This window comes from Fukomys damarensis, unplaced genomic scaffold, assembly GCF_012274545.1.
Source record: "Fukomys damarensis isolate Sample0158 unplaced genomic scaffold, DMR_v1.0_HiC HiC_scaffold_22, whole genome shotgun sequence".
In the NCBI taxonomy this organism is placed as follows: Eukaryota; Metazoa; Chordata; class Mammalia; order Rodentia; family Bathyergidae; genus Fukomys; species Fukomys damarensis.
In genome coordinates this window covers 7,676,458-7,696,512 of record NW_022900934.1, presented here as the reverse complement: position 1 = coordinate 7,696,512, position 20,055 = coordinate 7,676,458, and the positions used below count along the sequence as shown (strand labels likewise).

The 20,055-nt window shown below is 42.9% G+C and overlaps 1 protein-coding gene across 1 annotated transcript in view; it reads left to right on the top strand.

Annotated features, from left to right (window-relative positions):
- Dok5 (docking protein 5) overlaps window positions 1-20,055 on the top strand; it is a gene marked incomplete at its 5' end in the record, with an annotated part of 206,608 nt that overhangs the window by 169,245 nt on the left and 17,308 nt on the right. The window contains one exon of the mRNA XM_033767084.1: window positions 9-144. Within this exon, the coding sequence (XP_033622975.1) occupies window positions 9-144 (136 nt within the window). The remainder of the gene's footprint in view (window positions 1-8; window positions 145-20,055) is intronic.

The following is a 20,055-nucleotide window of genomic DNA, read 5'->3' as shown; positions in this document are numbered from 1 at the left end:
CTTCACAGGATGTGTGAGACTGGCGAAGGGCTGTTCATCTTTCAGACGCGAGACGGGGAGGCTATCTATCAGAAAGTCCACTCCGCCGCTTTGGCCATCGCGGAACAGCACGAGCATTTGCTACAGAGCGTGAAAAATTCAATGGTACGTTTGGAATTTCTCCCTTCTCACCCCACATATACCCACTGTTGAATGCAGTCTGGGCATTTTTGTGTTGAACTGTATGAGCAGCATTGGTCACACAGATGGTTTACTTCTGCACCCAAGAGTGTATCACGTAGATTAACTTCCATCTGTGGAATTCCCAAAGTGGACAGTCGGTTTAAAAAATTAATCTGGTCTTGATCGTTCATTCATTCCTTTATCCATCTACTCGGTCCTTATTGTATGTGAACATTTATATTAAAATCTGTTTGGCTGTGTACATCACCTATAGGCACACTCGTGGGTTATCTCCACATGGACATATATTTATAGCCATATCAGATGTTACAGTTTTATTATATGTGCTGCCAAAGCGAGCACGGAGAAGTTATAATTTTAAATGCCATCAGAGGCTGGAATGAGAGAAGAGGGTTACGGGCAACTGGAATGAAATATCAAAAAGCTAAGACCAGACAGCTGTTGATAGGAAACTGTGGGTCCTGTAGGGATAGATTTCTTGATTTTTCAAGGGAAGCTAAAGATTTGAGTCTGCGTTTAGTGCCATCCAGCTGCTGACTGTTGGCAGAAAATTGCAATTGAAATAGCAGAACTCTACAGGCCGAAGAAAACCTGACAAGCTACACACAGTCATGCATTTCTGGCTGCAGAAAGATGCCATGCATATGTGAGCACACACAACAGGCCTTGGAAAATCTACCTTTTCCATTGCAGTGGGCTAGGTACAATAGATTGGACCAAGAACGCATTCCTTACTTTGTTATTAAAGGAGAGTAAGTTAATGAAATCTTGAATGAATGCACACAATTAAAGCAAATCACGTATTCATACTTGTAAACATCTCCACGGGCTTCATGTTTGGAAGGAAATAAAATCAAAATTAGCTGGTTTGTTTTGGTAAGACTAGGATAGTTTGAATGAAGTCTTTAGTATCTTAACCTATGGGATGATAGTTGGTTTTAAAGAGGGAAGCAAAGCCTGCCAGTAATGTGAGCTCCCCCAAGGGGCTCCAGATTAATCTCAAATGACTTGTGCACGTGGCAAGCTGAGGTTGTAGAACAAGGATCGTGAGAGCCTCTGGTAAAGGGTCAGAGAGTAAATCTGTCAGTCTTTCTGGACTCTGTCACAGCCACTTTTCTGCCACTGTAGCACAAAAGCAGCTGTAGAAAAATGCGATGGATTGGGAAAAGCTGAGTTCTGAAAAAGAAACATTAATGGACGCTGAAATTCAGGTGTCATAGATTTTACTCCTGTAACAAAATTCTGCTATTTTTCAACCACCCCCCCATCGTTAGTTTGCTCGTTTACTTGTTTATTTTGCTTACGGGTCACACCAGAGCAGGCAGCTGGCTGCGTGTGACTGGAAGAGTGGTTTACTGTGAGAGCAAACGCTCAGCCGGGCCAGCGCTGAAGTGAGCTTGCGCAAGCATCCAGAGCCTCACTTGTAAATGATTGTAGAAGTGGTCTCAATGGGTGTCGGGGGGACCTGGAGTGGATTAAGGGGTTGGGATGCTCCACATGTGTGGGGCAGGGTGGGCCAAATACCTGGTTAAACATTATTCTGGTGCAGCTGTGAAGACATTCCTGGATGAGGTGACATTTAAATTGGTAGACCGACTACAGCATTGTGCCCTGCATACGTAGGTGACCACATCCAAATGGCTGCAGAGTTGTATTCAACAAAAGGCAGATAAGAGAGAATGAGGTCTCGTTGCTTTATGTCTCCTCATGCCTTCTAAGTCAGGCTCGAATTTACACCTTGTTGTCTCCTGAATCTCAGCCTTCACTCTTGGGAATGAAGATCTTATACATTTTCAATCTTCATAATTACAAGAACCAATTTCTTATATTTTTTCCCCTCTCTCTGTTATTTTTTTCTATTTTTGGAAAATCTAGGTTAATCTTACCAAGTTAAAACACAGATAATACGGAGACAAAGGTCAGTGCTATCATCTAGTTCCAACACCAACTCTGGAACATTGTCGCCTTGTGGGGAGAAAAACCTCAATTTCACCAAGCGCCAGTGTTTCCTTAGTAAAATGAGGAAGGTGACAGCATTTACTTTAGAGTCTCCTTACATGGCTTGAGATATGCTTGTCATATGTTCAACATAGTCCATCCTGTAAAATGTTTCAGTGAGAGGTAGTCATCATTATTATTGTTATTAATCCATTTTCCTCTTTACTGCTTCTCTCCTCCCACTGTGTGTGTGTGTGTGTGTGTGTGTGTGTAGGTTAAGCAAACCTAAAGATACAATTGAGAAGGGATAGAAAATGATATAATTTGATAGTATTTAAAGAATCAGAAACTTGTGTAAGAAATAACAGCCGCCATATTTACTCTACACCACTAAGAAATGGCAGATACTAAAGTACAACCAGAATGAAGCAAATTGCCCAGTTTCTGGACTCACAGGAGTAGACCTGTGGCTAACTTTTGAGTATGTGCTATAGCTTCTATGGACATAGAAATAGAATTGCATTGAACACATCGTTTATAACTAACTTTTGGTAAAACTATGATACTGTATCTACATACTGCTTTCTCCTTAAGCACGTGTATCTATTTCATGGTTAGGTGGTATTACAATGCATGGATAGTCCTTGGATTTTACAACAATATTTCAGATTAATGCTCGACCTGTATGCATCAATCATTATTTATTTAGGCTAAATTCACAAAATTAATTGTTGATTCCCAAGCCATCAGCGTTTTTAAGAATTTGATTTAAGAACTTCCAGAAGGAGTTCCTTGTTGAGCTAATGAACTGTTGTTATCCATTTTCACATATCCTGACCAATTCTGGATAAAGTAAGTAAGTCAGTGACGGATGGAGGCAGGATGAGACAAAGAGATGAAGAAAAGCAGAGGGAAGGGGAGAGGGTGGGAGGGAGAGGCAGAGAGACAGGTGGGGGGGGCTCTGAAATAGAATTCAAGTCGATTAAAACTTACACGTCATTAAAGGAGAATTGTGTAGCTATCCCATTAGATGCGTTTAGGCTCCTAAAGAAGTTTTTTTAAGATTACCTTATTTGAAGCCATAATTAGCCTAAATTGTCTGTGCTTGAAAGGCAGGTTCTGTAAGCACATGCTTTTCCTTTACAACCTCCTAATTATTTCCACTAAAATTAATCAGGAATATGAGTAATTCATTCAGATCACCCCTTTGCAAATTTAACTAGAAAATACTGTCATTTGCTCTTTATTTGCTGGATGCTTCATGAGTTCTCTAAAATGAATGTGATTTCAAAGCAGCAGCATTCTGTCTGGGATGAAATGAGTAAGCTTCAGAAGGGGATGTTAATCTCAAGAAAGTCAAAGTGCAGATTGTGAAAAGCTTAAAAACCGATGTACTTTAATCACAGCCTGATTAGGGGAGGAGACACCATGATAAAATGGAACAAGTGAAGACAACCCTGCTTGCCCAGGCTCCTGAGATTTTCGTTTTGAGGTTCCGGTGATTGAGAGTGGTTTCGTACAGTTGTAGCTACCTTCTCTTCTGAGGCTTACCTTATGCACTTCTTCTCCGAAAAAGCCCACACTGTAATGGAAGGAGGTTGGGAAAGCTCACCTCGCCCTGGTCTCATTACAAAGAAGTCCGACTTCCTGCTCACTGCCACTGTTGTGGAAGCCCAAGGCTGCACCTGCAGACAGTGCCGCCCTGGAGACCTCCAGTGTTTGAGGTCACAGGTGTGTGGACCCAAGGCGCATGGGGATGAGGCTGTGGGCTGAGGAGCGGTAAGGATAGACATCATGGCCTGAAGAGTGGCTTTCCAAAGATGTTCGTGTTTTAATCCTTGGAAACAAGGACTTATTGGCAAATGCTTAAAGGCAAAAGGGAATTTGTGGATGTGATCAAGGTAGGGATCTGAGCGCGAGGTGGGAAGTGTATCCTGGGTTATCAGGTGGATCTTGTGTTATCAGGAGCATCCTCATAAGAGAGAATGGAGGTGTGAGAGTCAGACAGATGGGCAAGCTGATGATCGCAGCAGAGACAGAAAGACAGGGTGGGTGGCCTCTCAAGGTCACAAAAGGCAGGAAACAGATTATGTCCTAGATCCTCCCAAAGGAACCAGCCCTCATAGCCTTTTGACTTCAACTTGGTAACATTGATTGGAGAATTCTAGCCTCTAAAGCTGTGGGATAACGTATCTGTTTTGTTTTAAGCCACCAAGTTGTGTCAGGTTGTTATAATAGCCATGGGGAAATAATGCAGTGCCGACGTTAATAATAATAAGATGAAGTCTCTTGTTTCGTGCTCTGTAACAGACAACACTGTCAGGACTCTTTCAAGTTCTCTCACCTTCTCGGTGACCTTCCACTGAAGGCCCAAGACCAGCAAATAAAAGCGCTGGTGCCCAGAGTGAACCTGGGCTCAGTGAGGTAACTCCTGCTCACCTGCACATCTGACTTAAGCTCCTGCACAGGTTTTTTCGTCCCGGCAGATTAGCTCCCTGTACAATAGTTCTCAAAACACCAAACTAGTGGCCAACACCTATTAAAAACTCTGAGCTTTCCAACAGGTCAGGTTTCTGTATTTTCTTGAAAAGTGAAAAATATCTGGGGTTACTGCTGTCACCCCCCCCATCACTGGAGGAGCCCCTCGGTGTCTGCCCTCAGGACAGAGAGGATCCTCACCCCCCCCGGGACCTCCCACGCTCTGTTGTACCTGTACGGTCCTCTTCTGGGAACTTGCTGCGAGCAAGGAGCATCCTGTCTGGGCCTGGAGGCATCTCAGTTTTCTGTCGCCCCATAACAGAGTGTCAACAATTACGTGCAATAAAGCAGCACACAGTGATTGACTGTGTGTCCTTTGCTGGGGATGGAACCGAAGGCCACATGTGAGCCAGGAAAGTGCTTCACCACCGAGCTACACCGCAGCCTGTAGCAAGATGTGTCATGTCAGCGCGTGTAGATCAGGCGAGTTGGCTTGGCTCAGCGGAGCCCGCTGCTGTGGTTTTCGCAAAGCTGTGGTGCAGGGGTCAGTCGGGGCTACAGTCTTGTCCTGAGGTTAAAGTGGAAAAGGCTTCACTGCCACAGTCACTTACCCAGGGGACTTGAGTCCTCGTGACTGTAGGGTTGTGCGGCCCCCACTTCTTGTCAGTGAGGTTGTGCACAAATGCTTGTCGCACGGGTCCCCCCAAGGCAGCCACTGACTTCATCAAGGCCACAGATAGAGGCTCCTGGCAAGACTCGGGTATCACTATCTTCTCCTTAGCACATTTGATTGATGAATTAAAATTCCTGCCTGTGCTCAAGGGAATGTGAATGCGTAAGGGCCAGACATGAGGAGAAAGAGATTACAAGGCCACCTTTGTGTCTCTCCCTACGATATTTAGTCCTTTAAATTCTACCTTTTAAACATTCTCCCACTTTACAGTGTGTTTGTACCATTCGTTTATTGGGTATCTGCTGGGTCTGGCTCTTTTGTAACGACAGCCTCCGTGTTTATTCAGCCACCTATAATGCATACGTTGCCTGGCTTTTCGCTCACCACCGTGGTAATTCATTCAGAGTCACTCAAAAATGGTGACTGAGGGCCTGCTCTGTTCAGCCGAGCCCCACAGGACAGTGGTAAACAGAGGCCCCCGCTCCCATGCAGCCTCCAGTGGAAGAGGATATTTTGCTCACAGTCCTTGACCTGATACTCAGAATCACTGACCCAGAAACAAGAAACCCTGTGAAAAGCAGTCTCATTTCTTTGAGTAGCTTTGGCACCAGGCCGCGACCCTCCATCTTCCAATCCCTCCCTCACCTTTCCACTTCAGACTTGGAGCAGTGTTGGGATTCTCGAGAAAAGGAGCGTTGACGAAGGGGCGGGTGGCTCTGGAGTACGGGGGAAAGACTTGGGCTGTCAGCTGCCTCACTGGAGAAGCTGCAGAGCCCGTGGACAGCTCAGGTCCTCCCCTGAGCGACCAGTTATTTTTGCTGCCTCTGAGATCAGTGTCTATTACAAAGTCTAATTATGGAAGAAGGAGTGGCAGTGTATGGGATGTCTTCATTCCAGGAGGAGCCCGTCATTTTTAGAATTTCCTCCAAGGCCAGAGCCTCTGGGTGGAGAATGCCTGCAATTTAGCAACACTTTTCAGGGGTTAAAGGGTGGGCTTCAGCTGAGGGTGACAATTAGGCCTGGGCGAATTCTTCTCCCTCCTCACACAGGCTGGGAGGGCCAATCTGAGCTGTTCTTTCGTGCCTCTCTTTGTTTATTTCATGGGTTGATTTACTTTCCAATTGGGTTTCCCAAATAAAATTTACTTAGGAATTTCTAGCATGCCAGTGGTAGTCCACAATTCTTAAAACAAAATAAATTTATTTTCAGTCTAACTTTAAAGCCATGTGGTATACTTTAAAAATGTATAGAGAGACCATCAAGGAAAACATAGAATCAACTTCATTGCTATTGAAACTGTGAAATAGACCCTTGCATGGAAGGGTTTTAGATGCATAAACACTTTTCTTGCTATTCCACATTCCCCACGGTCCTTTCTTTGCACCTATAAAAACTCAGTTTTTACTTCTATTTGTGGACTCTGTTTAATTGGGTTAACTTTACTGCTTAAAGAAATCATCAGGTTTTTAAAAATCCCCTCCTGACTTAAATGCTTTTTATGTCCTGTCCTATTAATTACTCAAAAACTTTTATGAATATTTTTTCTGCTACTTACAAAGCAGTGTGGTCTGTCTTGTGCTGAACACACAGCAAAGCATGCAGAATCTTGTGCTTCTTTTAAAAAGCTTAAAGTTTAGATAAGTTCAAATTTATAGCTCTCAAAGCATGCAAAAATATAGTTCTGTGAGTTCAATTTGCTTCAGTCTCTTTGGAATCTAGTACTTTCCAAAGTTAAATTTATGCATCTTTTTGCCCAGCAATTGTATTTCTAAGAATTTATTCTAAAAAAGGCCAGCGGACATAAAGATGATATGTGCACAATATTCATAAGGGTGTCATTTCGTTATTCTCATTTTCCTCTTTTTCACATGTCTTTGCCAATCTCATACACCAGAGAGTATACAACGTATAAGAAATAACAGGAGAAAGAAACATTTGCATCAAGGACAGGCTTGATAAGGTAGCAAGGGATAGGGTGATCAGGGATTGAGGAACTTAAGGGCCTGCTATTCTCAGAATCCTGTCTTCCAGTCTTTGGTCCAGGGTTCCTCTCCTGTTGGTATGAGGTTTCCTATTCAACCGGCTGAATGCCCTTGATCTGGGGTGTGTTGCATAGTAAGCAGACTTAATGAGCACAGGAGGTTGCAGATGTGTAAGGACTTTTTCTTTCACGAGGTTCTGAAGAAATGACTGAGGAAAATGAAGCTGCCGTTCTTATTGTTAATAGCAGAAATAACTAGAGAGAGGTTAAGTGTCCTCCTCAAGGGGACTGATTACAGCACATGATATAACAGGAGTCACATGATGTAATTAAAGAGAAATAGAGGAAACTCGTTTTGTAGCAATGGCTACGTGAAGAAAGCTGTGTATAGCAATATCCAAGGTGCATAAAGTAAATGAATGAAGAAGCCAAACAACAGCCTGTTTCTGACTCACTCACACATATTTTTGTAAGTAGAGAAATTTTACTTCTGGCAAGATTCGAATGTACGTGTTACTGTTGTCCACTGTTGGAGAACAAGACTGGTGGGAAAGTCTAGTAAAGGACATTTATACATCACTTAATGTCTTTCTCTTCCATCTGAGTTTTTAAAACCATGGCAACATAATTATGTTGAAAGGAATGGAAATAGAAGTTGAATTTCTGGCAGAAAGCAAGGGAAACTGATGCAAATGATGAGGGTGTCCAAGGGCTCTTCCACTGGAACGCGATAGCGATTTTTTAAGAAATGTATGGTCGAGTGTGAAAACTCAGTAGAGAAATGTCTAGGGCTGTCCACATGTGGTGTTAAGAGTCAGGAGCGTGCTGCAGAAAGTTTTGCCTGGGCAGAGTTTTAGTATGAACATGAGTTAGCTACACGCTGCTGCTAAGATATCTGAGATTCATTGAGAATTTACCAGGTGTGAAGTAATATTTCAAGAACTACACATGCAGCGACCTTACATGCTCCACATGATGCTCTCGACGTGGCGGTGTCACCCCATATTTATAGAGCTTGAAGTCGGGATGCACAGCTAAGAAGTGACAGAGCTAAGATTTAAACCAGGCGACAGTGGGATCCAGGGCCCACACTTGGGGCACTGTGTTGTTCTCACTCAGCTAAAGTTAAAGTAACTAAATTATATCACAAAATATTTCAGCATGAATTCCTTAGACACGACAAGATATTAAATGGAATGACCCTGCTTTTAATAACAGGCATGCAAGACGAACCAGACTGTTCACTGAGACAGGATAGAGGCAAATGAGACACAGCATCCTGCTTAAATTGGCCGAAGTCGTGTGTCTGGTATTAGTGAAAGAGCTGTCCTTGTACAGACTAAGGCCCTTGTCTCAGGAAGTTGCAGAACCAAAGTAGGAACAGAAAGGTGGTCAAAGGAGAAGGGTTGATTGGAAATGAAAGAAGAAACATAGTTTCTGGTGGGCATCCAGGAGGAGCCTCAAGTGGTTTGCTGGAGCATTTTCTTTGTCTTGTTCTTATATGAACAGGCACAGCATGGGAGGCTTTGTAATGTAGGGTTTTTTTAAAATCTAAATTTAAAAGCATTCCTTGGCCAAGTTCAAAAGAAACCAGTTATTTTGCATCTTTCAGCTCCTCAAAGTCCAGCCCAGGGGTAGAGGAGTTGTTAACTAACTTAGCATCTTCCACCTAAGAAATGCCCCTGCAAGGGGCTTATTTGCCCACCCTTCCCCTGACTTTTTAATCTTTTTTGTGTTGCCTTTGCATTTAATTTAATAAATGTATTTATTTGGCACTGGGAATTGAACTTAGGTCCTGGTGCTTGTGAGGCACGTGGCACCCCTGAGCTAAATCCCTGGCCCATGTTTTTACATTTTAAAGCTTAGTGAGCTGAGTGGCATGAATTGGCTCTTTCCTCGGTGCATGTGCTGTTTCTCTGTATCTAGTTGACTCCGTGTTAGGCCCATCCCTTACTGACTGCTTACTTACAAACTAACTAAAGTGTCTTTGACGTCCTTCGCTCCTTAAGGAAGTATCCAAACTGCTGGTAGGGAAGATGGATGATGATCTATCTGTAGCTTCTTCCTGCTGGAATGGGTTTATGTAGGGCCTTGTAGTCAGGAATTTTTTTCTGAAGAGCTAATCTCAGGGGCCCTCAAGAGGACTTGTGTTGAATTTCAGCAGTTTTGGGGTCTTCAGATGGTCAGTCTAGTGGACCCCAGTAAAGGGAATGTGTCACCTTCATCACTGGCTCCATCTGTACAACCACTGGGAGTTTGACAGCCTCTAGGTGAGAAGAAACAAATTTTATCGAGAGGTTAAGAATGTGTGGCCCAAACATAAGCACCAGAATGAAAAGGCAGATTGGAGTGATTAAAGGAAGGAGCTAAGTCTAGATGCTGCTTTTGAGTAATTGGAGTAGAGATGATAACCAGCTGGATCCTAGACCTCTTTTCTCATGGAGGTTATCTCTACATATGATATTGCTTTTTGTTGTTTTAAGATCTTCTTCCCCCTGATGTGAAAAATCTATCCAAAGATAACCGCTTTCATTTATGAATGTGCAGTTTGCTCCAGTTTCAGCTCTAAGAAGATTGAGGGCTGTGTGGATTTGAAGGACTACTTCCCACAGGGGCTGTATAGACCCAGACTGTACCCCTGTGGCTATCACCATGGCTTTCCAGCCTTGTGCACCTTCACTAGTGATGTTACGGTGTAGCTGGGGACTGCAGGAGGGGCTGGTGTAGTTTAGAGCCCTCTTTTCATATCTGGCCTAGCTTTTTGCTTCACATTGCTGTCACTCTCCCAATATTTTTGGTTATGCTTTTCTGCTGGATGTTTGTGACCAAGTGGAAGTAAGACCTATCTTAATAAAAATTTGCTTATTTATATATGTCAAACTCAGTTAAGGCTCTTCAGGGATTACTTTTGAGGCCGTGTGCAGAGACTATTAGATCTTATATAGTCTGTTGCTCTCGCAGGGTCATCTACCAGGATGGGTCCCAATCTCGCTTGGCCATCTGGCTTCTGTTGGCCAAGCATGGGAGGCGTCTCCCTCTTTTGTGATCCACCTTCGAAAGGTTTGATCATTTTATATGTCTAGTGTCTAGATGTAATAATGTATAATGCATAAGAGAGAGCACTTACTATTTTGTATGTTTTAAACTTATGCAGCCTTAACACTGTAATCTTAACTTTGCAACTTAGATTCACAGCATATCTTGTGTTTACATGTAAATACACATCTTTAGTCCCAGGTATATAGGGTGTGTTACAAACTAAGACAATAGGTGTTCCTTTAACCAGTCATAAACTATTAAAAACTTTTTTATAAGTCAGTGTTTCAATATTTAAGTCAATATTTAAGCCTCAAAATTCACTTTGTAAAAAAAAAAAAAACAAAACAAACCAAAAGCCCAGCCATGGAAAGTACAAGGGATTATCGTAGTAAAACATAGAATCTTTGTTTTTTAATCTAGTTTGGTCAGCTTAACAACGAGCACTTCAGAAAAACTTGTTGTTTTAGAGCTAGAAAGCCTTTTAACTTCTTAATTATAGCCAACACAATTATGTGTTATAATGATCTTTTCAGAACATTTGTTGGGGTGGGGCACAGTAGGATCTGGGCGAAACGAGAGAGATACCTGTCAGCATAAAAAACTGAAGCAAATTGATTCAGGCAACTGCTTTTCTAACCACAGAAGCAAGTTTTGTCGGACAGTATCCCAGGCCTGAGGGGTCCTGCTTGTTTATTTATCTTAACAGTTACTTTAGATGATTCATGAAAACCAAAGCATAGCACAGCTAACATTTTAAAGATGTATACATAGATTCATATATATATGAATCTATGAATGTATATATATATATATATATATATACATGAATATACATGTTTTTAATGCATATGCATGTTTATATGCAATCTATGCATATAATGTGTATGCCTGTTTATATGCAATCTATGAATGTATATTTATATATATATATATAACCTGTAAGTAGATGAATTTGTAATATATAGTTAACATTTAAAATATATATCTCTAGTAAATATATATTTATAATATTATAATCTATAATTTATAAATATGTTACCCATAAAGTACAATATACAGTGTATACTAATATATTTTTCTGTAAAATAACCAAGGAAAAACTCTTAAATTATTGTATATATATGAAAAACAGCGAACATTGATTTATAAAACCAAATATTAACGTGATTGGCTAACAGTCTGGATGAAAATGTGTCACCAACTATAAGGGCATCTTTACTCTTATCTTCCCAACCAGTTTAAATTAGTTCAGGGTTAAGCTATGCAAACAAACAGCTCTTGAGCTAAAATCATGACTGTTCATTTACCTATAAGCCACCTTAAACAGAATACATTCCTGGAAGTTAGTGCATAGAAACATCCACATTAGCCTAGTCATGCATCATCTTTGTGTTACCACTTAAGATTTTTACCTGTATGTTCCATGAAGCCTACCAGCCTCTATCCTGTAAGGTTTTAAGTGAGTTTTGCTGCCCTAGAGACCCTGTACAACCAGTTTTTCATGGAAATTACCAACAGAGCCAGAAGTTTACAAGGGCAAAAGATAAAAGGAGACACAAAATTGATATGAGAAAGCAAAACAACAAACTTTAATAAAGTAGCTATAGGTATTTTAACCAGTTATTAAAACAGATTAACAGGCAAACAGACAAGAAAACATGTGGAACACAGGAAGGTTACATTTAATCAGAGTGTACTCTTAGATGTAGTAGTCATGCTGAATTATAATTGTATTATATTTTTAAGTTTCTAACTATAAATTCATCAGTCAGAACTTTCAGTAGGGTATATCATAGCACTTTTTAGGTGAATCATAACAGAGATCTCTTATAATAAGTTACAACAAGACAAGAGTCAGAAGGAGGAAGGGGAATCAGTGTCAGAACTTGGAGTCAAGGAGAACCAACTGTGAAAAGATTAGAAAGGCACATGTGGCAGCATTCCAGTAAGGAACCAAAGTTCCTGATCTGGGGGCCCAGTTTGGAGCCAGGCAGTATTATACAGGGAAATGAGAAATTTCTTCTTGAGATTTTGAGGATCAAATCTATACCAGTTCTTAAGAATATAGCCCGGGGTGGGGGTCCGAGGGAATAGGAAACAAAGGACCTAGTGTGGGCCCTACAGAGGTGCTATGTCTGCCCAAAAGGCTTTCCTTAGGGTGAAACCCCAGGGGACACACGAGATGTTTTTGGGGCACTCCCCAAGCACGGAAGATCTCTGACCCACGGAACTGAAGACCAACTTCACTTTGGGGCCAACTATGGCACTGGGACCACTGTGGCACTGAGGCCACCGTTCAGTTGATCAGGCCACACCAGATGAGTGAACGAGAAAAACATTGAGTGGTCCCAGGAGGGGGGAGTCTCATTGTCTTAGAGAGATGGAAAATGTGGTCGCTCAGGAGACTTCTGAGTCAGGAAATTTCTGAGAGACACCAGAAGCTGGCAGCCATGGGGAAAGGACCAGCAGGGGGCAGCAGTGAAACTGTTAAGGGGAAGTCCTCACAATATGTACGCAGATTCACCCTGGATGAGCTGCCACCGCCAGGTGCACTGTGCATTGATAGTGAGGGGTGTCCTGAAAGAAGAGAAAATGGACTATTGTGGACCATCCTCTTTTCCTTGTTTTTTAGGTCCCATGTGAGAATGGCCTTGGCCAGGGTCCACAGTGGCAAACAGGAAGTAAGGCTTTCCATGAGGAGCTGAAAAGAACTCCTTAGCTTGTACCCTGACAGCCTTGGCTGGGGTCACAGGTCACAGGTCAAACCATATTCTGACACCCTAAACTACTTTTAGTTCAGTGATATCATCTGCTGTACTGACCCCACCTCAAAAGACAAACAATCCTCTCTCTCTCTCTCTTTTTTAATCTCATTATGTAGTTGAAACTGACCTGGAACTCACTATGCAGCACAGGCTGGTCTCGAATTTACAGTGAACCTCCTGCCTCAGCCTCCCGAGTGCTGGGATTATAGGCATGTGCCACTGTGCCCAGCTAATCCTCTCTATTTTCATTAAGAACACCAGATGTTTGGTAAATCCCTCTCCAGGCATTATATCTCAGGGAGGAGATAGAGTGAATCTTCCTTTGGCATGAAAAGCCTATTCCAACTGTAACTGTCTGTGCTCAGGAACTTTATCTAGAGGGATGTTGCTCTCTCCCAACACTTCCCTACAATAAGGGCAGAAAGACAATTAGGACTAAAGGCCTTCCCAGGACTGCTCTCTCAAATACCACCCCCAAGAGAAAATGAGAAAGAAGATAAGGAGCAGCAGGAAGGAGACATCCTACATTACTCTTTACAGTCTCTATGGAACCTCCAAATCTTAAAGAGCCATCTCCATACCAACCGTGTAAACCCAAGCTTGTCTCATGAAGTTGAAGAATGAAATCATGGACAAAAGGAAGTTGAGAGAGTGTTAAGAGAAATACAAGAAGAGAAACAGTCCCAGCTGTGAGGGGTCCCTCGTGGGTTGCCCCATGTCCCCGCGGTTCGGAACTTCTTAAGGGTAAGTGCAGCATGGGAACGGCCTGGTTGTCAGGCACCTCCTATCACAGATAGCTTTGCAGGTTGAACATTGCCCACTGGAGCTCAGCCTCTCTGAAGCAGTTACTCAGCAGGTAGAGTTTACAGGAAACTGGGACTTTAAAGAAAAACTGGTTATTCTGCATTTTAAGTTCCTCAAAACTTAGGAATCTCCCTAGGGAAGGGCTGAACTTCCATGTTGCCCAAAGAAGTCTATTACTGGTCCAAAGTCCTAGCCCACTGCCCATTCTTAGTTTAATTTCTACTAGTTTGACTGACCACCCAGCCTTGTCTCAGGCCCTTTCACTATCTAGCTGCCTATTTGTAGGCTAATTAGATTGTCTTTTACATTAGAAAACAGGAAAGAAAAGATCCTCATTTCCTGAGCACATCATCCTCTGTTTCCTGTAGCCCTGTAATAGCTTGCAAGTGCGTTTTAGTCATATTTCCCTGGATTACTAAATGCTGTCTTACCTTAAAACAGTTTCTCCCAAGAGCTGTAAGCTCCCATCACTAACCCACGGTTGTTTAGCTTATGGATGTGCCTGTCTAGGAAAAGGAAACAAACTGAATGTCGCTGAAATGTTGTAGCTTTATTTATAAGCTCTAGAGCTGGTATTCGTGCTTAAGATGGTGACTCCATAAGTAGGTTGCCCACTGACGCCCTCAGAGTGGCATGTTGGTGGTTGTGCCATGAACCCTTCCTCCGTGGATAATGTTGATTTGAGAGTAGAGTCTCAGGGGGCATCCGGGTGCCCCCAGAGACAACAGTCAGTGGTATGGTTTTTCCAGTGTCAATCAGAACCAAGGAGACAGAGCTAGAAATGCTGATGGAGGTGTGGAGATGAACAGAATTAGGTCAGTGCAATTTCAAATTTGTTTTGGGAAGTCAGACAGTGAATGACTGATCAGGAAACACTCTGTAAAGAGCCAGATGGTAAATATTTTAGGCTTGGTAGGCCACGTGAAGTCTATATTGCTGCCTCCCCGCCTCCCTTTCCTCCTAAGAAAGTGGCAGCTCCACTAGGATGGAAGCCTCTGGAGGGCAGAGACACAGGCTTGTGTGTCTGTAATAAATTCTCAGTGTGTCCAGGGCATAGGTTTGTCAAATGCGAAACATGAATTTCAAATGGATTGTATTAAGCATTGAGAAAAAGAAAAAGAAAGCTAGAATAACAAATTCAGTTCCTTCCCAATGCCAAGGGAGGATCAGGTTCCAAGTAAGCCAGCCTTCAAAGGCCCTGGAAAAGTCAGTCCCCAAGAGAGCTCTTGCGGGGCACAGGTGGGAGAGGATTCCCTTAGTAAGGAGGCATAAAAAGTTACCAGAAGCAAAGGGAGCAATGTTTTTGTTTTATGCATGTGTTTGAGGATTCAGATGGCTCTGAATAAATTGGTGCACATCACTTTCATTCCCCATGAAAATAACCATTGGAGTGCATCTGGCTCTCAGCAAAATGCTACGCTTAGAAATTTGGCCCCAAATGGTTGATTTCATGAACAGTCTGCTTGTCAAAGCTGAAAGCCACAGTGAAAGCATTGTTTTAGCCAGAGTTTGACTCACCACCTACTGTCTCCTTTGCATTTTCTTTGTTCCTTCACAGGAAAGCCATCTTTTCTCTTACCCACTGTTTTCCTTTCCCTTCCCTTCTCTCTTTATTTCCTTTTCTATTTTTTTTAACATCAAAGAAGTAAACCCCTGCTTGCGTTATTTCGTTGACAGTTCAGTAATGTCCTGTGATATCATGGCAGCACTCTGGCGATAGGAACACCCATCCCTTTTCCTCCACATATCAAAGGAAGGGAGAGGAATTGAAGACAGTAGGGACTCTTTAGATGGTTGCTGCCCAACGTCTGTTAGAGCTGGAATTGGGAATCAGCAGCCAGGGAAGAAAGCATGGGTTTCATTAGAAAGCAGGAGAAGACCTTGTGTTTGGCAGAGAGCTAATTTCCACTTGAAATAAGGAACTGAGGTCAGTTTCAAGGGCCTGGTCAAAATTCCAATATCCTGTTCCTAACATGGAAGGCTTGTTCTCATCTCTTTGTAGCCCAGATTTTGGGCCAGTTGCCACATCTCGAATTTCTTGAAATGAAAGGCAAGTGCCTGTTACCATTACTAAGAGAGCAGATGCAAACCCATCTTTTAAAGATCTTGTGACATTAGTCGGCAGGATCTGAGGAGGTTCCCCAAGAGGAAAGGAGAACCTCACCTCACCCATGGGGCAGAATGTAGGTTTGTTGATTTAGGTTACTTTAAAAAATTGCAGAACATGTTGCTGAGAGACGTTGAAAATGTTTCTTAGGGAGAATATAAAAATTTCACATTCAGAATAGTGTGTGGACCTGAAGAGATAGATACTTTATGGTCTTGGGATGGGAGATTTTATGTGGTCTTGGGAGTCTATCAAGATGGGTGATCTAGGCTATATATTTCTACTGTCTATTAGGTCTTCCGCTTGATGGACTATGTTGAATGCAAACTATTTACATTCATTTCAAATTTAGAGATATGGTATCCACTCAGTAGCACTGTGGAAGGAAAAGCCAGGTTCCATTTACAGGTAAGAAGCATGGGCCCAATTTTTGGCTTATTTTATCTTTAAAATCGGTGGACATTTTGACGTTGTTCCCGGGAAGGGAAAAAGACATTATAACCTGGCTAGCTTTGTGTCCTGAAGCTTCCCCTTTTCTTAAAAGGGCAATTTTATTTTATTTATTTTACTGGTAGCAGGGATTGAACTCGGGACTTTGCGCTTGTGAACAATTTTTAAATTACGATTTTTCTTATCTTCTTTCTACCTGTCTTTATTTCTTCTATCCTACTTCGCTAACATCCTCGGTACTTCCTGTGAGAAACATATATGCTAATGTTATGAACTGTAGTAGTTGAGTCACAGACCAGGTAAAATCCTGGCTGGGCACCTTTTCAGTTGAACAACTTATTTTAGCAAACTTAGTATTTGTTTCCACCTCTGCAAACTGAGGATTGTATTAGCACATACCTTGCCGGGCAAGAGAATTTCTTGGCACAGCACATAGTACCTACTAAACACAGAAGTGACAAGCTGTTCTAATTATTGATTTGCAATAAGGGGTTAAACCGGTGAGGGGAAGACAGATTACAGAGGATTCTTGTTCATGTTAATGGTTCATCTGATAATCATTCAGTCGTACAGTCGCTTCTTATGAAGTGTTCACTGTGTGCCTGGAAAAACGGAAGGCGTTCGGTACAAAAGCATACGAAAGAACTATTTTCTGCCTCCAGAAAGTTGAAAGCTCTCCCCAGAGAGGGTCTGCCTTCCTTCTCAGAGAAAGGGATGCCCAAGGCACTGAGCTCCTGACAGAGGGCCGACCCGCAGTGTATAAATGGGTGGAATGAAGAAATACATCAACCAAAGAACACTGGGTGCAGAATGCATCCTAGGGAGCGAGGGAAGGGGAAGGCGCGGCAAGAAAGGGGTTGGTGGGCTGGGAGCAAGCAAGCAGAACGCCAGGGTAGGGGCTTTGTCTGATGGAGGGGTAGTTAGAGTTGGAGCCAGCAGCTCCATCTGGCTCTTTGCTCCGAATCTGCATGCTTTATTTCATTTAATTTGCGCTACTATCCTTGGAAATAGAGTCGTCTGATTTTTAAATCCTATTTAATTTTACACAAACTCATGTAAGTAAAGTATAACTAACTGCAAAATTATGGTCGCACAGACGATGATCAGTGCTGTGTTGTTTTTCTTTATTAGTATTTGTTCAGATGTATCTTTCCCCTCCCCTCTATCCGCCACTCCTGTATCTTGTTAAGGAATCCGTATGTACCCTTCCTGTTTTCCATGTACTGATGTAATCCTCCACCGCGCCAGTGTCTGTGTGTACGTACCGGTGTAGACAAAATTCAAGGATACATACAGGGGTGGAAGTTTGGGGGCCGTTGTTCATTGTACATTATTGTGATCAGAGTGCACATTTTTAAAACTACACGCTGATTTTCTCGTTTAACAGTAAGAAGTTGCAAATTATATGGTACAGCTCAGATTCTAAAACTGCAGACCATGGCCCAGGTGCAACTGGCTTGTGCCTGTTTTTTGCTTGTTTTTGTTTGTAAGTAAAGTTTTATTGGAACTCAGCTAAGCTTCTCATTCACTTATGAATTGTTGTGGGTGTTTGTTCTGCAAAATAACAAAGCTGAGTAGTTGGTGATTCCTAAAGAGCCATTTACTATCTGTCCTGTCACAGAAAGGTTTGCCAACTTCTGTCACACACATTCTTTTTGATGACATGATATTTCAGATCTTGGTATAATGGATTTAATCTTTCTCTGGTAATATCACATTTATCAAGCCATTAATAAACAATGCTACAATAAATACGCTTGCATGGATATTTAACTGCTACCGCTCTATTTAACTCAGTTTCAACCTGAGCTTCAGTTCACTGAATTTTCTAAAAACAGGAGGAGGGACTGGTAGTTAAAAGATATAAATATACTTTTTAAGTGGAAGCAAGTGTTAGTATGTTGCCTTCAGTAGTTCTGGAAGTACTTTGCTTTGTATTATTGGTACCAGTCGGTCCGTTGCATGGACGAGGCATGCAAGGCTCAGTGGCTCACACTTGGAGAGTCAGGACAGAAATACAAGGTCTGGACGTGCACTCAGGCACAGGGAAGGAACAGATCTGGGAGACAACTGAGAGAGCCTGAGTGTCGGTGAGGCTGTGGTATTGGGAAAGTTGCCGGTGAGGACAGGGAGAAGGGCCAGTGGGTCTCCTGCTCTGCGCAGGGCGGAGTTACCTGCAGGGCTAACTCAGCCACACATCACTGGGCTCCACTTCCAGTGGTTGAGCAGGCTTGGGGCCTGGCGTTGGAATCTGCATTTCCTGTAAGTGCCCAGGTGGTGCTGTTCTCTTTGTCCCAAGTGCACTAACGAGAGTCTGAACCGTTGGCTCCTTGATGCACACTCTAGGAAGGGACACTGACTGACACCAGAAGAGGCACAGAACCAGAACAGAAGCTGGAGAGATCGCAACGTGGACTTTGTGCTTTGACTCCTTTAGGTGGACAGAGCTTCGGGCTAAAACCTACGGCTCATCCAGTGCACGCCCTCGAGCTGATAGCGGATGCCAATTCAGGCAGAATTCCCTGCTTGTCTCATCACAGTGGCCATGAGCAAGTCTTTACAAGTTCATCAGCAGTGCATGTTTGCAGCGTTTGGTGTGTGCAGGGAAGCAAGAACAAGTTGGAAATCGTTGAGTTCTCTCATTGGAAAAAAGTACATAGATCCTTTTAAGAAATTCCATCTTCTTCAGTACAAGAGGGAAAACAGATTGAGCGGGCAGAGGGAAGAGTGGGTGCCAGCCCTGGGATGACTCCGCTCTCCTCACACACGTGGCTGCCCCCCAAGGACTGCAAAACGTGCCCCCCATCGCCTCCCAGTCTTGTCCCAGAGGGAGTAGGCACCGCCGCTGAGCAGAGCGGGCAGCAGTGTAAGCAGTTTGTACTGATGGAGTGAACCTGCCTCATCAAGTGGGAAGGCTCCCAAAGAGCAGAGCAAATGTACTGATCTCCGTAGGCGCCCAGGCCCGAACTGTGCAAGATGCACTATCGAGACCCTTTTGAGGGACCCAGAACCCCGGACACACACGTCTGTCAGATAGCGCAGGCGGAAATCGTGCCGTCCAAACTCATGCTTGCTTTTTAGTCTTTTCAGGAAGCCAGTGTATAAGATTATTGTTCTCTTTTGAATGACAAACTTTGGTCTGGATTTTGTGGAAATAAATAGCACTTTAATATATATTTCAGAAAATATTTACTATTTGTGAAATAATTGGAATACTTCAAATTAGAAACGTGAGGTTGTGTTTGGTTTCTTTAACTTTTCTCCAGTCCTCCTTTTTATCTCTGGCGGGTGGCTGGCTTGTTCTCTCTCTCTCTCTCTCTCTCTCTCTCTTTCTTTTCTTCCCTCTTTCCCTCTTTCTTTCATTCTCCCCCACCTTCCATCTTTCTGGATTGAACCCAAGGTCTTTGCACCTTTGCACTGAGATAAAACCTCAGCCTTTTTTTCTATTTTATTTAGAGACAGGGTCTTGCTAAGTTCCTACTTGTAATCCTCCCGCCTCAGCCTCCTAGAGTGCTGGAATTACAACTAGGCACCACTGTACCTGACTTGGCTTTTATTTTTTAGTGTCATTTGGGTGAGAACAAAGGGTTGGAGCTGGAGTTAGAGGTGGCCCTGTAACCCCACAGTATATGGGGTG